Below are 14499 nucleotides of genomic sequence, written 5' to 3'. Positions count from 1 at the left end.
CAGTCTTCCCAGCCTGGTGCAGGTCTACAATTTTGCTTCTGGTGTCCTTCGACAGCTCTTTGGTCTTCACCATAGTGGAGTTTGGAGTGTGACTGTTTAAGGTTGTGGACAGGTGTCTTTTATACTGATAAGAAGTTCAAACAGGTGCCATTAATACAGGTAATGAGTGAAGGACAGAGGAGCCTCTTAACAAAGAAGATACAGGTCTGTGAGAGCTAGAAATCTTGCTTGTTTGTAGGTGACCAAATACTTATTTTCCACCATAATTTGCAAATAAATTCTTTCAAAAATCAGACAATGTGATTGCCTGGATTTGTTTCCATATTTTGTCTCTCATAGTTGAGGTATACCTATGATGACAATTACAGGCCTCTCTCATCTTTTAAGTGGGAGAACTTGCACAATTGGTGGCTGACTAAATACTTTTTTGCCCCACTGTATGTGTCCATGTAGGCAGTTAGAGGAGTTTGGAGGCAGAAAAAAAAAACAAGAGCAGTGGCGCTTTGGCAGAAAAAAAGTTACCTACAGCTTACAGCTTCCTGTCCTTTAGCCTAGCTTCTGGTGATGTCACAAAGCGTCACTAGGATACAGTCATTAAAAATTCATTCAAAATCTTTCAAAAATGCGGTCATGGGCTGTGCTTTAATATACTGTATTAAATTATAGTATTTTGTAATTAATTTTTTTTTCTTAAAGCTGAGTTCCACCCAAAAGTGGAACTTCCACTTATCTGATTCCTCACCCCCCCCCCCCCCGTACCACATATGGCATCTTTTGGGGGGAGTGGGTACCTGTTTTTGACAGGTACCCTTCCCCCACTTCCATCTGACCTTGCTGCGGCGGTGGTACGTCACAAGTTCGGCCCCCTCCCTCCTCCTTCCCCTGCTGCCGGGCCAGTAAGAGAGCACAGCACGCTTTGCGCATGCACAGTGGGGTTCCCTTAGGGGCAATGGTGGCGGCATCCTCGGCTGGGGTGCCGAAATTGCTGGATTCCAGGACAGGTAAGTGTCCTGATGTTAAAAGTCAGCAGCTACAGTATGTGTAGCTTCTGACTTTTAATTTTTTCAGGTGGGGGGGCGGAACTCCGCTTTAGCTTTACATCCTTTTTTTCGTATTTGTGCGTCAAAAGTGATGGTAATTTATTTATTTATTTCAGGTACTTATATAGCGCCGTCAATTTAGGCCAGCGCTTTTACATATACATTGTACATTCACATCAGTCCCTACCCCCAAGGAGCTTACAATCTAAGGTCCCTAACTCACATTCATACATACTAGGGACAATTTAGACAGGATCCAATTAACCTACCAGCATGTCTTTGGAGTGTGGGAGGAAACCGGAGTAAACCCACGCAGACACAGGGAGAACATGCAAACTCCAGGCAGGTAGTGTCGTGGTTGGGATTTGAACCAGTGACCCTTCTTACTGCTAGGTGAGAGTGCTACCACTACACCACTGTGTGTTTGGATGAATTATTACATTGCCACGGCAATGCTTATGATGTTTTTATTTTTATTTTGGTAAAATGGTTTAAAGTGGTTTTAAGCCCAGGTTCACATTGATACGATTTGACAGCAATGGTAAGGTTTCCTAAAAGTAGTTTCTGTACTACTTTTGGTGACTTCGGGTGTCATTTCAATAGACATCTGTGCAGGAACTCGCACAGATGTCTCTGAAATCGCCCCCAAAGTTGGACTGACATGCGGGAATTAAATTGTGCGAGTTCAGCCGAACTCGCACGATTTCAATCCCGCAGCAGTGTGAACCTATGCTAAAGGCTCACAGTTTTTTACCTTCATGCATTCTAAAAAACCTTCTGTGTGCAACAGCCCCCCAGCCCCCAATAATACTCACCTGAGCTCCCTCTCAATCCAGCGATGTGCACAAGAGCTGAGTGTCTCCCGGCTCTCTCATTCCTCATTGGCTGAAACAGCAGCGGGAGCCTTTGGCACCTGCTATTGTCAATCATAGTCAGTCAGCCAGCCAATGAGGAGAGAGTGGGGGGGTGGGGCCGAGCCGCAGCTCTATGTGTCTTACGGACACATACAGCTGGGCTCAGGAGCAAGCATGCATCAGTGCCCCCCAGAGCACCGGTGAGGGACCCAAAAAGAGGAGGATCGGGGCTGCTCTGTACAAAACCATTGCACAGAGCAGGTAAGTATGACGTTTGTTACTTTAAAAAAAATTACCCACTAAAGCGGAGTTCCAGCCAAAATATGACTTTTAAGATAAAAAATACCCCTAGAATACTCATGTCTCGTGCACCCAGCATGCACCTGCTGACCTCGCGCATGTGCATTGTGGTGCAATTCTAGTCAACTTGGCATGGCGCAGCCATAGAAGCCAATGTTAAATGTTACTGGAGCCATGCGATGCCAAGCTGGCCAAGAATTTCCATAGACACCATGCCAAGCTGACCAAGATCTCCCAGGAGCCAATGCAAAACCAGGAATGACGTCTGCGGCCATGGCTCCCTAGAGGAGGAAGTGAAATTAGATAAAGGCATTAATCAGGTAAGTAAACAGAAAAAAAAATGCCAGTTCATTTTAAGGATACACATTAGTGCTGCATGGTGAGGAGTGAAAATGTGGGTGGAACTCTGCTTTAATGTGACTTTAAAGCTGGATCCACACATTTGTTTTGTGATGCCATTCAATTTGAATAGGACTCCATTGCATATATGTGCACAGATGAGAATATTTTGTTCATTGTTGTGAGCTGTCTTGCCAAAAATAGTGCAGGTAAGTTAATTTTGTGCTTTGATGCATGGCAAGAGGCCATTTAAAATAAATAGTTTGGTTTAAAATGTATGGCTAACAAAGACTTTTTTCTTTCTTTATTTATTTATCAGAATTGTTGTGCTATCTTGAGCTTTTTTAGAGAGATTAGCGTTTCACCAGACAGGAAGGGAAAATTCCCAACAGCAACACAGATATGACATTAAAGTGATATTAAAGGTTTGGTTATTATTTTTTTAAAATAATAAACATGCTATACTTGCCTGCTCCGTGCAATGGTTTTGCACAGAGCAACCCCGATCCTCTTCTTAGGTTCCCTGCCAGCCCTCCTCCCCCTTGACCCGTGCCCCCAATAGCAAGCTGCTTGCTATGGGGGCACTGGTGTGTGCTTGCTCCCGAGCCCCGCTCTATGTGTCCAGTGGGAGCCAATGGCACCCAATGCTGTCTCAGCCAACGAGGAGAGAGAAACCCAGGACAGCCGAGGCGTCTGTCCACATCGCTGGATCGAGAGGGGGCTCAGTTGAGTATGGGGGGGGGGACTGTGGGGGGAGCAGCACACAGAAGTTTTTTTTACCTTCATGCAAGGAATGCATAAAGGTAAAAAACTTTGAACCTTTAAAATCACTTTAAACCATTTCACTAAAATACAAACATCATAAGCAATCGTGTAATAATTCATCCCAAGGTAAAAAAAAAAAAAAAAACCTTCAGCCTTTACAACCACTTTAATACTTTTTTGTAGCAAAATTACTGATTTCATTGTAAGTGAATTATCACTGCAGAAGAAACTCTAAGCCTCGGTTCACACCAGAGGCGGCAGGACTTGCAGGTCGCCTCACCGAGGCGACCTGCACACGACTGCCGGGGCGACTTGCAAAACGACTTCTGTATAGAAGTCTATGCAAGTCGCCCCAAGTCGCCCCCAAAGTCGTACAGGAACCTTTTTCTAAGTCGGAGCGACTTAGAACGGTTCCATTGTACTGAACGGGACCTAGGTCGCCTGACAAGTCGTCCCAGTGTGAACCGAGGCTTAGCTTTCCTTATTGAGCTGCTTGTGAAATATGCTTGAAAAAAATAAAGATCTATGCCGCATTAAAGACCACACTTTGCAGAGGTGACTTGATGCGGCAATGTGGCCTCACGTGTATTTGAAAATGTATGCAACAAAAATTTCTATTTTTAACCTAGTATGTTGTAACATTTTATTTTGTTGTTTTGTGCTGAGTCAGTGGAGACTTTGCTGGGAACTTATGATACGATACATTTAAGGTGTGATTTTCGGAAACTTTTGGCACATTCACACTATTGTGTTGTGGTAACATTATGTGCGTTGGGGTACCTGCACTGCCATTGAGTTTGTGCACTGTGTACACTGCTTTGTAAAAATACTGCTAGTACCTTTTTCTGTCTGCTCTGGTGCTTTGAATTCTATTAGCATGGACAGGTTATATTTGGCCCTTTAAGTAAAACCCCACTTTTGTTGAGGATAAAAATACAGTACTTTTTATGAAAATTGTCATCATTTTAGCAAACTTCCTTAAATGGAGTACTAAGTGGGAGGGTCAATCTACAATAACTGATTAACCTTAGCGTTCTAATAAGAAAAAGATTCCACTATATATAGAGCCAATCTATTATTAAAAGATGAAAGGGCATCATAAACTTAGGCACAATGCAGGGGATGCCTGATTATTTACAAAAACTCTGAGCAGGCATCATGGAAATGCGGTAAGCCAATCATTGGAGTAGGAAAGGAGATTTACTGGGCACTTTTTATACAGAGCATCATTACCATGGTGGTAAGAAGATGAATATGGAAAATCATAGCTGGATCCAGATTGAAATGGAAGGGTGATTTTAAATATTATTACATTGGTGGTTTGTGCATAAAGTGGTTTGTGCAGCTTTATATATGTTATATTTTGTCTTAGTGAGTGTTTTCCTTTTCTCCACCCTGGGGAAATCAACCTATAAACCAAATAGCAAAACAGCGTTTCATTTGTGTAAATACAGGACACAATCAGAGAACAGTGTTATTCCGAAACAATGATGAACCTCTACCGACTCCAGATATTTCTCCTCTCTCCAGTGGACTTGGAGTTTGCAATGCATAACATATCCCTGCAAAAATCCACATGCCGTGTTATAAAATGAAACATGAAGTCTACAAACATTTTTTTTTTTACATGATAACAATGTTTCTGGTCTCCTGTGTTGGTTTGTAAATGAATAGATTTTACCCTGTCTGTTAGAACAACATTTTAAGCACATTAAGCAAGCTAACAAATACTTGCAAATGCATAAATTCAAAAGAGATTTCCTTTCAACTATATCTCCCACAGATGTTGAATTATTCAATTTGCATACAAACCTGTTGAAATGTTAACTTAATTGACATCTCCAATAAACACTTGTCCCTAAATGAAAGCTTCATTATGAAAGATATTAAGGAAAAATAACAGATGCAATTAAGAACATTAAATATCCAAAAAAGTATAAGAAAACAAATCATTTTATTTTTTTATTTTTTTTAATTGTTTATTTTTCAACAGTTATAAAACAGCATAACATAGGATACAAAGATTATGACATTTTAACATTGAAGCAATCAAAAGCTAAGTACAAACAGTTTAATTGAGCTTGATGGGGATATCTGTATAGGTTGATGTCAGCTTCTTCCCGTATTGGGTCATTCAAACGGAAAAAAAATTCTACACAGTATCCATGTTTTAGGACAAAAAAAAGGAAGATTAGATAAATAAAGAAACATAATGTATCAACTACAAGTTCAAACAAAAGGATGCTCAAAGAGTAATTCTAATGGAATCAAAAAGATGCGGGGTTATGAGGATCAAGAGAATATATTGAATTGTCCTAATGTTTCCATATTTTTTCAAATTGGGGAATTTTACCTTCAATTTTTGCGGTTAAATGTTCCATTCTGCGCATATCTGTGACTATGGAAAGAACATGGTGTAAAGTGGGGGAGGAGGTAGATAGCCAAAGTCTAGGGATGGCTCTTTTTGCTGCCAGAAGTATGAAAGACCCGAGTTTCTGTAATGATTTGGGGACGCCCGGAAAAGGTAGACCCAAAAGAAATTGTATGGGGTTTAATGGAATAGTTGTAGAGAAGAGTGTTTGTAATAATTTTTGTATCTCAGTCCAATACGTACTTAAGATATGGCAATCCCAGAAGATGTGAAGATGGGTACCTACGGACCGCCCACATCTCCAGCACAGATCAGAAAGAGAAGGGTTTTGGGCATGTAACAGCTCAGGAGTTCTGTACCAAAAAAATAGTATCTTAATAGCGGTCTCTTTTTGTGCTACACACCTTGAAACTTTGAAACCTGATTCCCAAATTTTCCCCCAGTCTAACAATGAGATTGGTCTATTTAGCATTCTAGACCATTTTGTCATGTATTTGTGTTGTGGAGTTAGTTAGGGGGGGTACTGCATGGAGTATTCTATATATAGATGAAATTAGTTTTGGTTCATATGGGCCATTTGCACACAATATTTCAAAGTCTGTAGGTTTTTCTAAGGATATTGAAGGGAAGTTGGATTGGAAAAAATGTTTAATTTGTAAATAAAAGTATTCTATAGAGGTTGGTAAATCATGTTTTTTTTGGAGATCTGAAAATGATAGAAGCTTACGTGTAACCGGATGAACCAGGTGTCGCAGTTGAAATATTCCTGCATGAGTCCATGAGAGTGTTCGCAAATAAGATAGTCCATCTGGGATGTCTGGATTAAAGAGGACATTCTGGAGAGGGGAACATGGTAAGGAAAGAGAAAATTTATCTTTACATCTCTTCCAAATAGATAGAGTAAAAAGCATCGGGGACAAACATAGAGACCTCAATTGGGGCATGAATTTCCTTGAAGATGGCCATAACATGTAGCAAGGATGAACTGGGGCAGTAATCCCCATTTCAACTTCAGCCCATCTACTTGTGGCTTTCCTTGAGGTCCAGGTGGTCAGCACCCTAAGATGGGAAGCGTAATAGTACTTAATGAGATCAGGGGCGGCCAATCCACCTTTAGCTCTAGAAGAGAAGACTACTGATTGAGCAATTCTATGGGATGCATTGTTCCAAATAAAATTAAGGCGCTTTCTCTGGAGATTTTTCAACTGCGACAGTGGGACTGAGATTGGTAGCGTTTCAAATAAATACAATAATTTGGGTAATACCGACATTTTGAGGACGTTAATTCTGCCAAGGAGAGAGAGTGGGATGGAAGACCAGAGTTGCAGGAGTCTAGAGATTTCTGCAAACAAAGGAGGAAAGTTAGCTTGATAAAGTGAGTGATATGAGGGGTAAGATGAATTCCTAAATACTTCAGTGAGTTCTGGCACCATCTATATTTAAATCTGTTTTGTAAAGAGCTAAGCATGTCTGAGGGTATATCGATGGGGAGTGCTTCTGTTTTGGTCTGGTTAATACAAAAACCTGATAAGGTTCCAAAAATGGATAGAATTTTGTGTAAAAAGGGTAAGGAAGTGTCGGGATGGGTGACGGTTAGTAAGATGTCATCTGCGAATAGGGAGAGTTTGTAATCTTGTTGTCGCAATGGGACTCCCCTGATATCAGGATGGGATCTGATAGCTGCTGCTAAAGGTTCAAGACTTAGTATGAATAATAAGGGTGACAAAGGACATCTTTGTCTGGTGCCGTTTCTAAGGGTAAACCGTTGTGACATGTAGGAAGACATCTGGACTTGAGATGTAGGGAGGGAGTATAGGGTTCGTAGAGCCTGTATAAAGGGACCTGAGAATCTGAATTTGGTTAAGACTGCAAACATGAAAGGCCAGCTTAAACGATCAAATGCTTTTTGAGCATCTAAGCTCAAAACTATGGTGGGACGTTTGGTTCTAGTTATTAGGTCAATCAAATCTATGGTTCTTCTTGTGTTGTCTCCAGCATGTCTCATGGGGACAAATCCTACCTGATCCCTATGAATCAAGGTTGGTAATAGGGGGGATAATCTATTGGCTAATATCTTAGTAAAAATTTTATAATCCGAATTTAATAAAGCAATAGGGTGGTAATTGTCAGGTAATGCGGGATCTTTACCCGGTTTGGGAATTACTGTTATATTTGCATGTAAGAACTGTGAATGCGGGGTGGATCCTCAGAGAAGAGAAGAATATAGGGATCGTAGGTAGGGGATTAAAGTCTGTGAAAAAATTTTATAATAGATGTAAGGGAGACCGTCAGGACCTGGGGATTTGTGGGCTGGTAGATTTTTAATCACTTCTCCTATTTCCTCTACGGTGATCGGGGAATTGAGAGAGGATATATGGTCAGCGGAAAGTTTTGGTAGCGGTAGGGAAGCTATGAATTCATCAAACTTAGATTGTGAGAATTGAGGGTGTGAATTAGGACCTAAGCAGTTATATAATCGACTATAAAAATCTCCAAAGACTTTTGACATAGCTTTAGGGCAATATGTGGGGGTACCATCAGATTGTATCAAATGATCGGGGATCGATTAAAAGGGCCGTGGTTTTAATTTGTTAACCAGCATTCTGTGTGGTTTGTTTGCAAAATCGTAAAATTTTTGCTTGGCCCATAACATAGATTTAGAAATTTTGTTCAAGTCAAAAGATTTGATCTGATCCCAGATTGAGGTGACAATTCTCAATTTTTCCACCGTGGGGGAGGCCAGCAAGTGTCTTTCAGCTATCTGCAGTTGAGTAATTAGATCATTTCTGAGTTGTACAGAATCCTTTTTTAGGCGAGAGCCCATAGCTATACATTCATCTCTAAAAAAGGCTTTGTGGGCCTTTCATTAAGACGCCAGTGGCAGGTTTTAGTAAAAGACTTTGTCAACAGGACATTGAGTTCAATAGGTGCATGATCCCACCAGGTAATAGGATTTATCTCAGAAGAAACTACATAGGGGAGTAAAGGGTCAGTAACAAGAAAATAATCTAGTCTAGAATATGACTTGTGAGGGTGAGAATAGAATGTGTAAGTTTTTTGGATTGGGTGTTTTATTCTCCAAGTGTCAAAAAGATTATGGGATCTAACTAATTTACGAAAAGAGGTAGATAATTTCTTGGAGGCAGGTTGTGGAGTGGTTTGGAATAAGGTTTTCCTATCTTTGGTCGGAGACATGCACACATTGAATTTGCATGCCTATAATCGTAAAAGGCTGGTAGAAGGGTTGTAATTTTTCAAAAACCTTTGTAAGAAAAATTATTTGTCCTACATTTGGAGCATATATATTTACCAAAGAAAAAAGAGTATTTAGGTGACTACACTTCAGGAATATGAACCGACCTTGGGGATCTGAGCAGGAGGAGAGTATCCTGATTGGGCATGAGCGTTTAATAAGAATTGCCACTCCTGCTTTTCCAGAGGGGTCAGAGGCCATACATGCTTCGGGAAAGTGTCTGGAAGCGAATTTGAAGGAACCCCCAGATTTAAAATGAGTTTCCTGAATCATAATCACCTCCGCTCTGGATGATCTAAATTCTTTCAAAGCCTGCCATCGTTTACTGATGGAATTTAATCCTTCAACATTACATGAATAAACATTAAGAGCCATATTTGGTCATAGAGAGGAACGCTAATGTTGTATATAAACTGTAAACATATAAATGAGCATCCTTAGAATAGAACATGTGAAAACAAACATATATTGAAGTTGGTACAATATTGTAGATATAGCATTGAAAAAACATATGGAGGTCAAAAAGGAAAAAAAAAGACCTGCAAATTGAAACATCAAAGGGAACCAAAAAAAAAACAGGGAAAAACTGAGTAAAAAGAAAGAAAACATAGCAAAAAAAGAAAAAAGGAAAAAATATTTTTTGAAAAGCCTGAGAAAAAAATTTCAGGCTGCCCCGGCAGAAGCCTGGGGTCATAGTGGGGGGCATGTTAGCCTGCAGGAACTAGCGGAGGTGGTGGAGGTGGGGAGGTCCTTGTCTCTGCTTTCTTTTTTTTTTTTTTTTTTAAAACAAACAGACAGGAGGAAAATGGTACTTGGTAGATTATAATAAACGAGCAGAATAAAAATTCTTAGAAAAGCAAATGAAAGAAAAAAATAAAAGGAAGAAAACGACTTCCAAAAAGGCAATAGGTGAAGCCAATATTAAGAGGTGTGCCTCTCTGTACGAGAGAGAGTGACCTAGTTACAGTGAGGTCACTGAGGTAACCATGACATACATTATCTGGTCATGGAAAAACAAAGGGAAAAAGGACAAAAATTGGAAGGGAGTAGTTCACTTCAGGTTGGATATCTGTGGTTATTGGCTCGTTGTGGAGTAGAAAATGGGATCTTTGTTGAACTGGGGTCCAGATTTTGGCTGGTGTGGTGAGTGGTTTGGGGTTCGGAGCTTGGGGTGGGAAATCTTCCTCAGGCAGAGGTGGAAGGCCTAGGCTGCGGATGAAAGCTTCACTTTCGTAGAGATCTCTCAGGGAATGTTGAACACCATCTTTAGAGACGGATATTCGTAATAGTGGAAGCGGATAATAACATCCCTGGGGTTAGCATTAGGAGGAGGTTTTGGGGCCAGGGATCTGTGCGCCCTGTCCATGCGCCAGTCTATGTCCGGGATATATGGGGCCAAAGTGACGAACAGGCCTAGAAGGTAGGAACGTAGCTCCTTGCCACTCACCGCCTTGGGGATTCCCCTAATCCTCAGGTTCTGACGTCTTTCATGGTTTTCCAAGTCTTCCTGTTGAAGCTGGAGTTGGGAGACTGTATGTTTCAAACAGGAGTTGTCCTCTTCGAGAACATGTACATATTGGGTCAGTTCATCAAATTTATTCTCCAATGTGTTGGTGCGTTCTCCCAATTGGTCAATTTCACCACGCAACTCGTGTGCTATTTTACCCACCTCTTTAGCGATGCTGCGGGTCAGGTCGTGTAGTAATGAGTTCAATTTTGTATCAAGAACAGCTACTGTCACAACATCTATGGGATGGTCGGGTGGGAGAGAGTGTTGGGATAGTTGGGATCCATTGTCATCCTGGACCAAACCCTCCGGCAGTGGGAATCAGCAGTGTCCGACGGCCCCGACTGTTCGTTTGAAGCTGGGGATCGCTGTTTATATAGAAAGCGCTCCATGTTATGGGAAGGCCGCGACGGTGGTGGTGGGATAAAGCCTCTATATATTGCCTTCTGGAAGCCAATCTTCCCCATGCAGTGTCAGGGAGGATCAGACAGTCTGTTGTATCGCTCCTGCGGTTAATGAGGATCCGTTAGCTATGTAGGAGCATCTAGTAGGGAGACGGGGACCAGGGCTCTCCTCTTACATGTCCGCTATCCTGCACGTCGTGCTGGAGGTGATCACATTAAGTATTAGAGAGGGCTAAAAGACCTAGTAAGTATGATGTCTGCAGGAGTGGGAGCTGTGTAAACAGTGGATTAAAGTAAATATACTGAGGGGGTACTTGGAGTAACAAGATGGCCGCTGGCCTCCAAGATTAGGTCGAAGCCGCAGACTTTCCTAGAGACTGGGGCCGGTCGGGCGAGTTCCGCTCTCTGCAGGCCCAGGGCGACACTATAGGGTATAGGATTTGGGTCCCTGGAGGTAATTTAGCGCTCAATCACTGTTAGGGGCAGCAGCAGAGGGAGGATTAGGCAGTCGCCTAGTTACTCACAGTGTTCACAAGGCCGGAGGGGTTAGATCGGCAGGCCACAAGATGGCGGTATGCTGTGGGGAACCGGAGGTGAAGGAAGGGAACCCCAGCCGATTCTCCTCCGCTGTGTGGGCACTCCACATCCACCAGCGGTGCCTCGGTTGAAGGATCTTGTTGGAGCACCTATTAGTCCCCCGGTCCGCAGGTATGAAGAGTGGCAGGCTCTGGGCAGGTTGTAGGCCCCAATATGGTGGCGGGCGCCCGTGACTCGGGATAGGCAGCAGGCCCAAAGAAGCCAGACGTGGCCAAATTCAGTCCAGACCCGGCCGGAGCTGTAGTGGAGGGGGCCCAGACACCTTTGCTCGGAGGATAGTGTTTCTCCGAGGCAGAATGAGTCAAGGGTGGCAATGGATGTTAGTTGTCCAGATGGAGCACAACGTCCACATGTCCTCCCTCCATTTTATTATTTTTTTTATTTCCCCATACATCTTTCTCACTTGTTTCTGCTTATACCAAACTTTAATTTTGATTTACCAGCTGTAGCTGTTTGGAAAATTGCACTTTCATACATTATGGTCAACACTCTGCTCACCCTGTTCATCCTAATAACTAAACTTGGGCAAATCCTTGGGGGAGTCAGTAGGGAAGAAATTGTTACTATCATGCTTGTGATGGCCAGGCAGCATAAGTGCTGGATTTTCTTATGTTGAAAAGTCCATGAAACCAATTAATAATAATTTCCCATTCTAAGGAGGAGAGGGAAGAAGCCCTTTTACTACACGCACATCCATTTGGAAGATCATATCAGCTTTCATTTGAATCCAGTTTGAGTGCCACATAGCAACTAAAAAAAGTAGCTAAGTAGAGCTGTACTCTGCAATGATGTGGAAATCCTTTACCATTCTATATAAGCTATATAGTCTAAGTAGGACAGCTATACTGAAAGCAGCTAAAACCAAAGCTGTTTCAACTATTGTTTAAGTGCTTTTTCAGCCTTTAGCCTAAATGCTATTTGAAATTGGTATTTAGGAGGCATTGAGATGTCATATCCTTGGTTACTAGTTTGGTAAAAAAAAAAAGTACTGTACAGAAAAACAGAGCAGAAGAGTTTCATTTCTATAATAGATCCCTTGGCTGTTAATATTTTTTTCTGCAAATCATCCTCCAGGTAGAATAATGGACAGAGAATGAAATGTATATGGGTAAGGGGAAAAACCTGACAATTTTTACCTTTCAACCATAGCATTCATATACTTTAACATAATAATATAACAGCAATCTGCTGCAATTATTCAAAACAGTAAGATACTATTTTTCCCCCAAAATCTGACAGTCATCTGAGGATATCTGGCTGGATTAATGCCTAGGGCAAGCCTGGCAACATCCATCCCACTATAAACCTGTGAGGTTAATTATGAATCTAGAGAAGTGGACAACTGCTTCAATTGTAGAGTGCTAGAAATAAAAAATAACTTATTTTCTATAGCTATTTCTCCTATTAAACTATTCTAATTTCAGATAATACATTTTTTAGAAACATTGTTGACAATGTTACTAAAATAGAAAAAAATATATTCAATGTCTCTACTTATTATGAACAGTTACTATGTTTTAACTTGAAGAATCTGTAGCTGAGTGATTTTTGGTAAGCCAACTATTGATTGGCAGGTTATTTAACATTTAGTGTGCATAACATTGGTTATAATTGACATCTTACTGGCATTCTGCTTAACAAATCTATTTTACTGGTTACTAAAACAGCTTTCTTTTTCAGCGCTCTGGAGGAGCATTGGCTATACCTTTATGTGCTTTCCAAGGAACAGTGTCACTTCATGCACCTACTGGTAAAACCCTTTCTTTGTCTACCTATGAAGTAAGCAGTGAAGGTCAAAAGATTACTCCTACTTCAAAGAAGATAGAAGTGTACCGGTCAAAAAGTGTGGGCCATGAGCCAAGCAAAGAAGACTCTACCACACAATTTCCAGACACAAACGTGAAGATCCATCTAGAGGTTCTTGAGATATGCGATAATGAAGAAGCTATGGACACTGTATCAATTATCAGCAATATAAGCCAATCCTCAACTCAAGCTCGCTCTCCTTCCCTGCGCTACTCCCGCAAGGAGAACCGCTTTGTGTCTTGTGACCTGGGAGAATCTGCTTCTTACTCCCTCTTCATTCCAACTAATAATCCAGACAGTGATATGAACATCTCTATTCCAGACACTGTGGAAGCTCACCGACAAAACAGTAAGCGGCAGTATGTGGAGAGAGAAAGCTATCAAGAGGAAATACAGCTGTTAAACAAAATCTATAGGAAAAGAGAAGCTTGTGAGGAAAGTTGAAACATAACACATATATAATATTAATGTTCCAATAGATCTAACTACGCCAGCTACAATTTTATCTATGTCAATACAAGTAAAGACATAACAATTTTTTTATTTTCCTTGTACAAGCTTTAAACTTACTTTTGTTCCAGTAGTAGAGCCTTCTAATGTCAGTTTTCATCATGTGTTCTCTATTATACCAGATAGAGTATACCAATATCAATACTGTTGTGACACCATATATTAGAGAAGCAACTCATCATTGGACAGTAGGATACATGACAACTAGCTCTGCTGCATGTGAGCCACAGTTGTACAGATTAAAAAAATGAAAATTTAGGCAACTGCAAAAAAAGTTTATATTCATTGTACAAATGAAACAAACATTAAATAAATATTATATAAGGACTTAGTATTACAGCCATTTGATTGTATCCATAAATTATTGAAGTAATGACCCTTTTGAGAATAAGGAATTCCTCACACACAATATAGTTGGTTTTACTTTCCAAAACACTCACGTAAATATGTAAAATGTTACATTTATAGCAAACGGAAATCAACCAATATAAACAGTATCATTTTCTCATATTAAAGTTAGTGCAATACACAATGCTATTTGTAAGTATATTCTGGAGTTGTTGCACAGGTCCTAGTTTAACTGTCTAGTGATTCACTGACATTAAATTATACAAGATGGAAATTCAAGCTTTTCAGTCTTCACTGGCTGCATGCTTTTTTCAGGACAGTGAGTCTTCATGTACCATACCAATCATTAGAGGCCAAGTTAAAAAAAATAAAGAAATGCACATATTTTTGCAGGTAAAAAAATGT

General features: G+C 40.8%; 1 protein-coding gene across 3 annotated transcripts in view; it reads left to right on the top strand.

Annotated features, from left to right (window-relative positions):
- GPR149 (G protein-coupled receptor 149) overlaps nt 1-14088 on the top strand; it is a 108347-nt gene extending 94259 nt beyond the window's left edge. For 2 of the 3 annotated variants that reach the window (XM_073626061.1, XM_073626058.1), the window contains one exon: nt 13111-14088. In XM_073626061.1, coding sequence (XP_073482162.1) covers nt 13111-13680 — 570 coding nt within the window. In that variant the 3' untranslated portion in view covers nt 13681-14088. The remainder of the gene's footprint in view (nt 1-13110) is intronic. The other variant, XM_073626059.1, reaches the window with a different exon arrangement.
- Nucleotides 14089-14499: the final 411 nt, after the last annotated feature.

This window comes from Aquarana catesbeiana, linkage group LG04, assembly GCF_042186555.1.
Source record: "Aquarana catesbeiana isolate 2022-GZ linkage group LG04, ASM4218655v1, whole genome shotgun sequence".
Lineage (NCBI taxonomy): Eukaryota > Metazoa > Chordata > Amphibia > Anura > Ranidae > Aquarana > Aquarana catesbeiana.
This window is presented reverse-complemented; position numbering and strand designations above follow the sequence as displayed.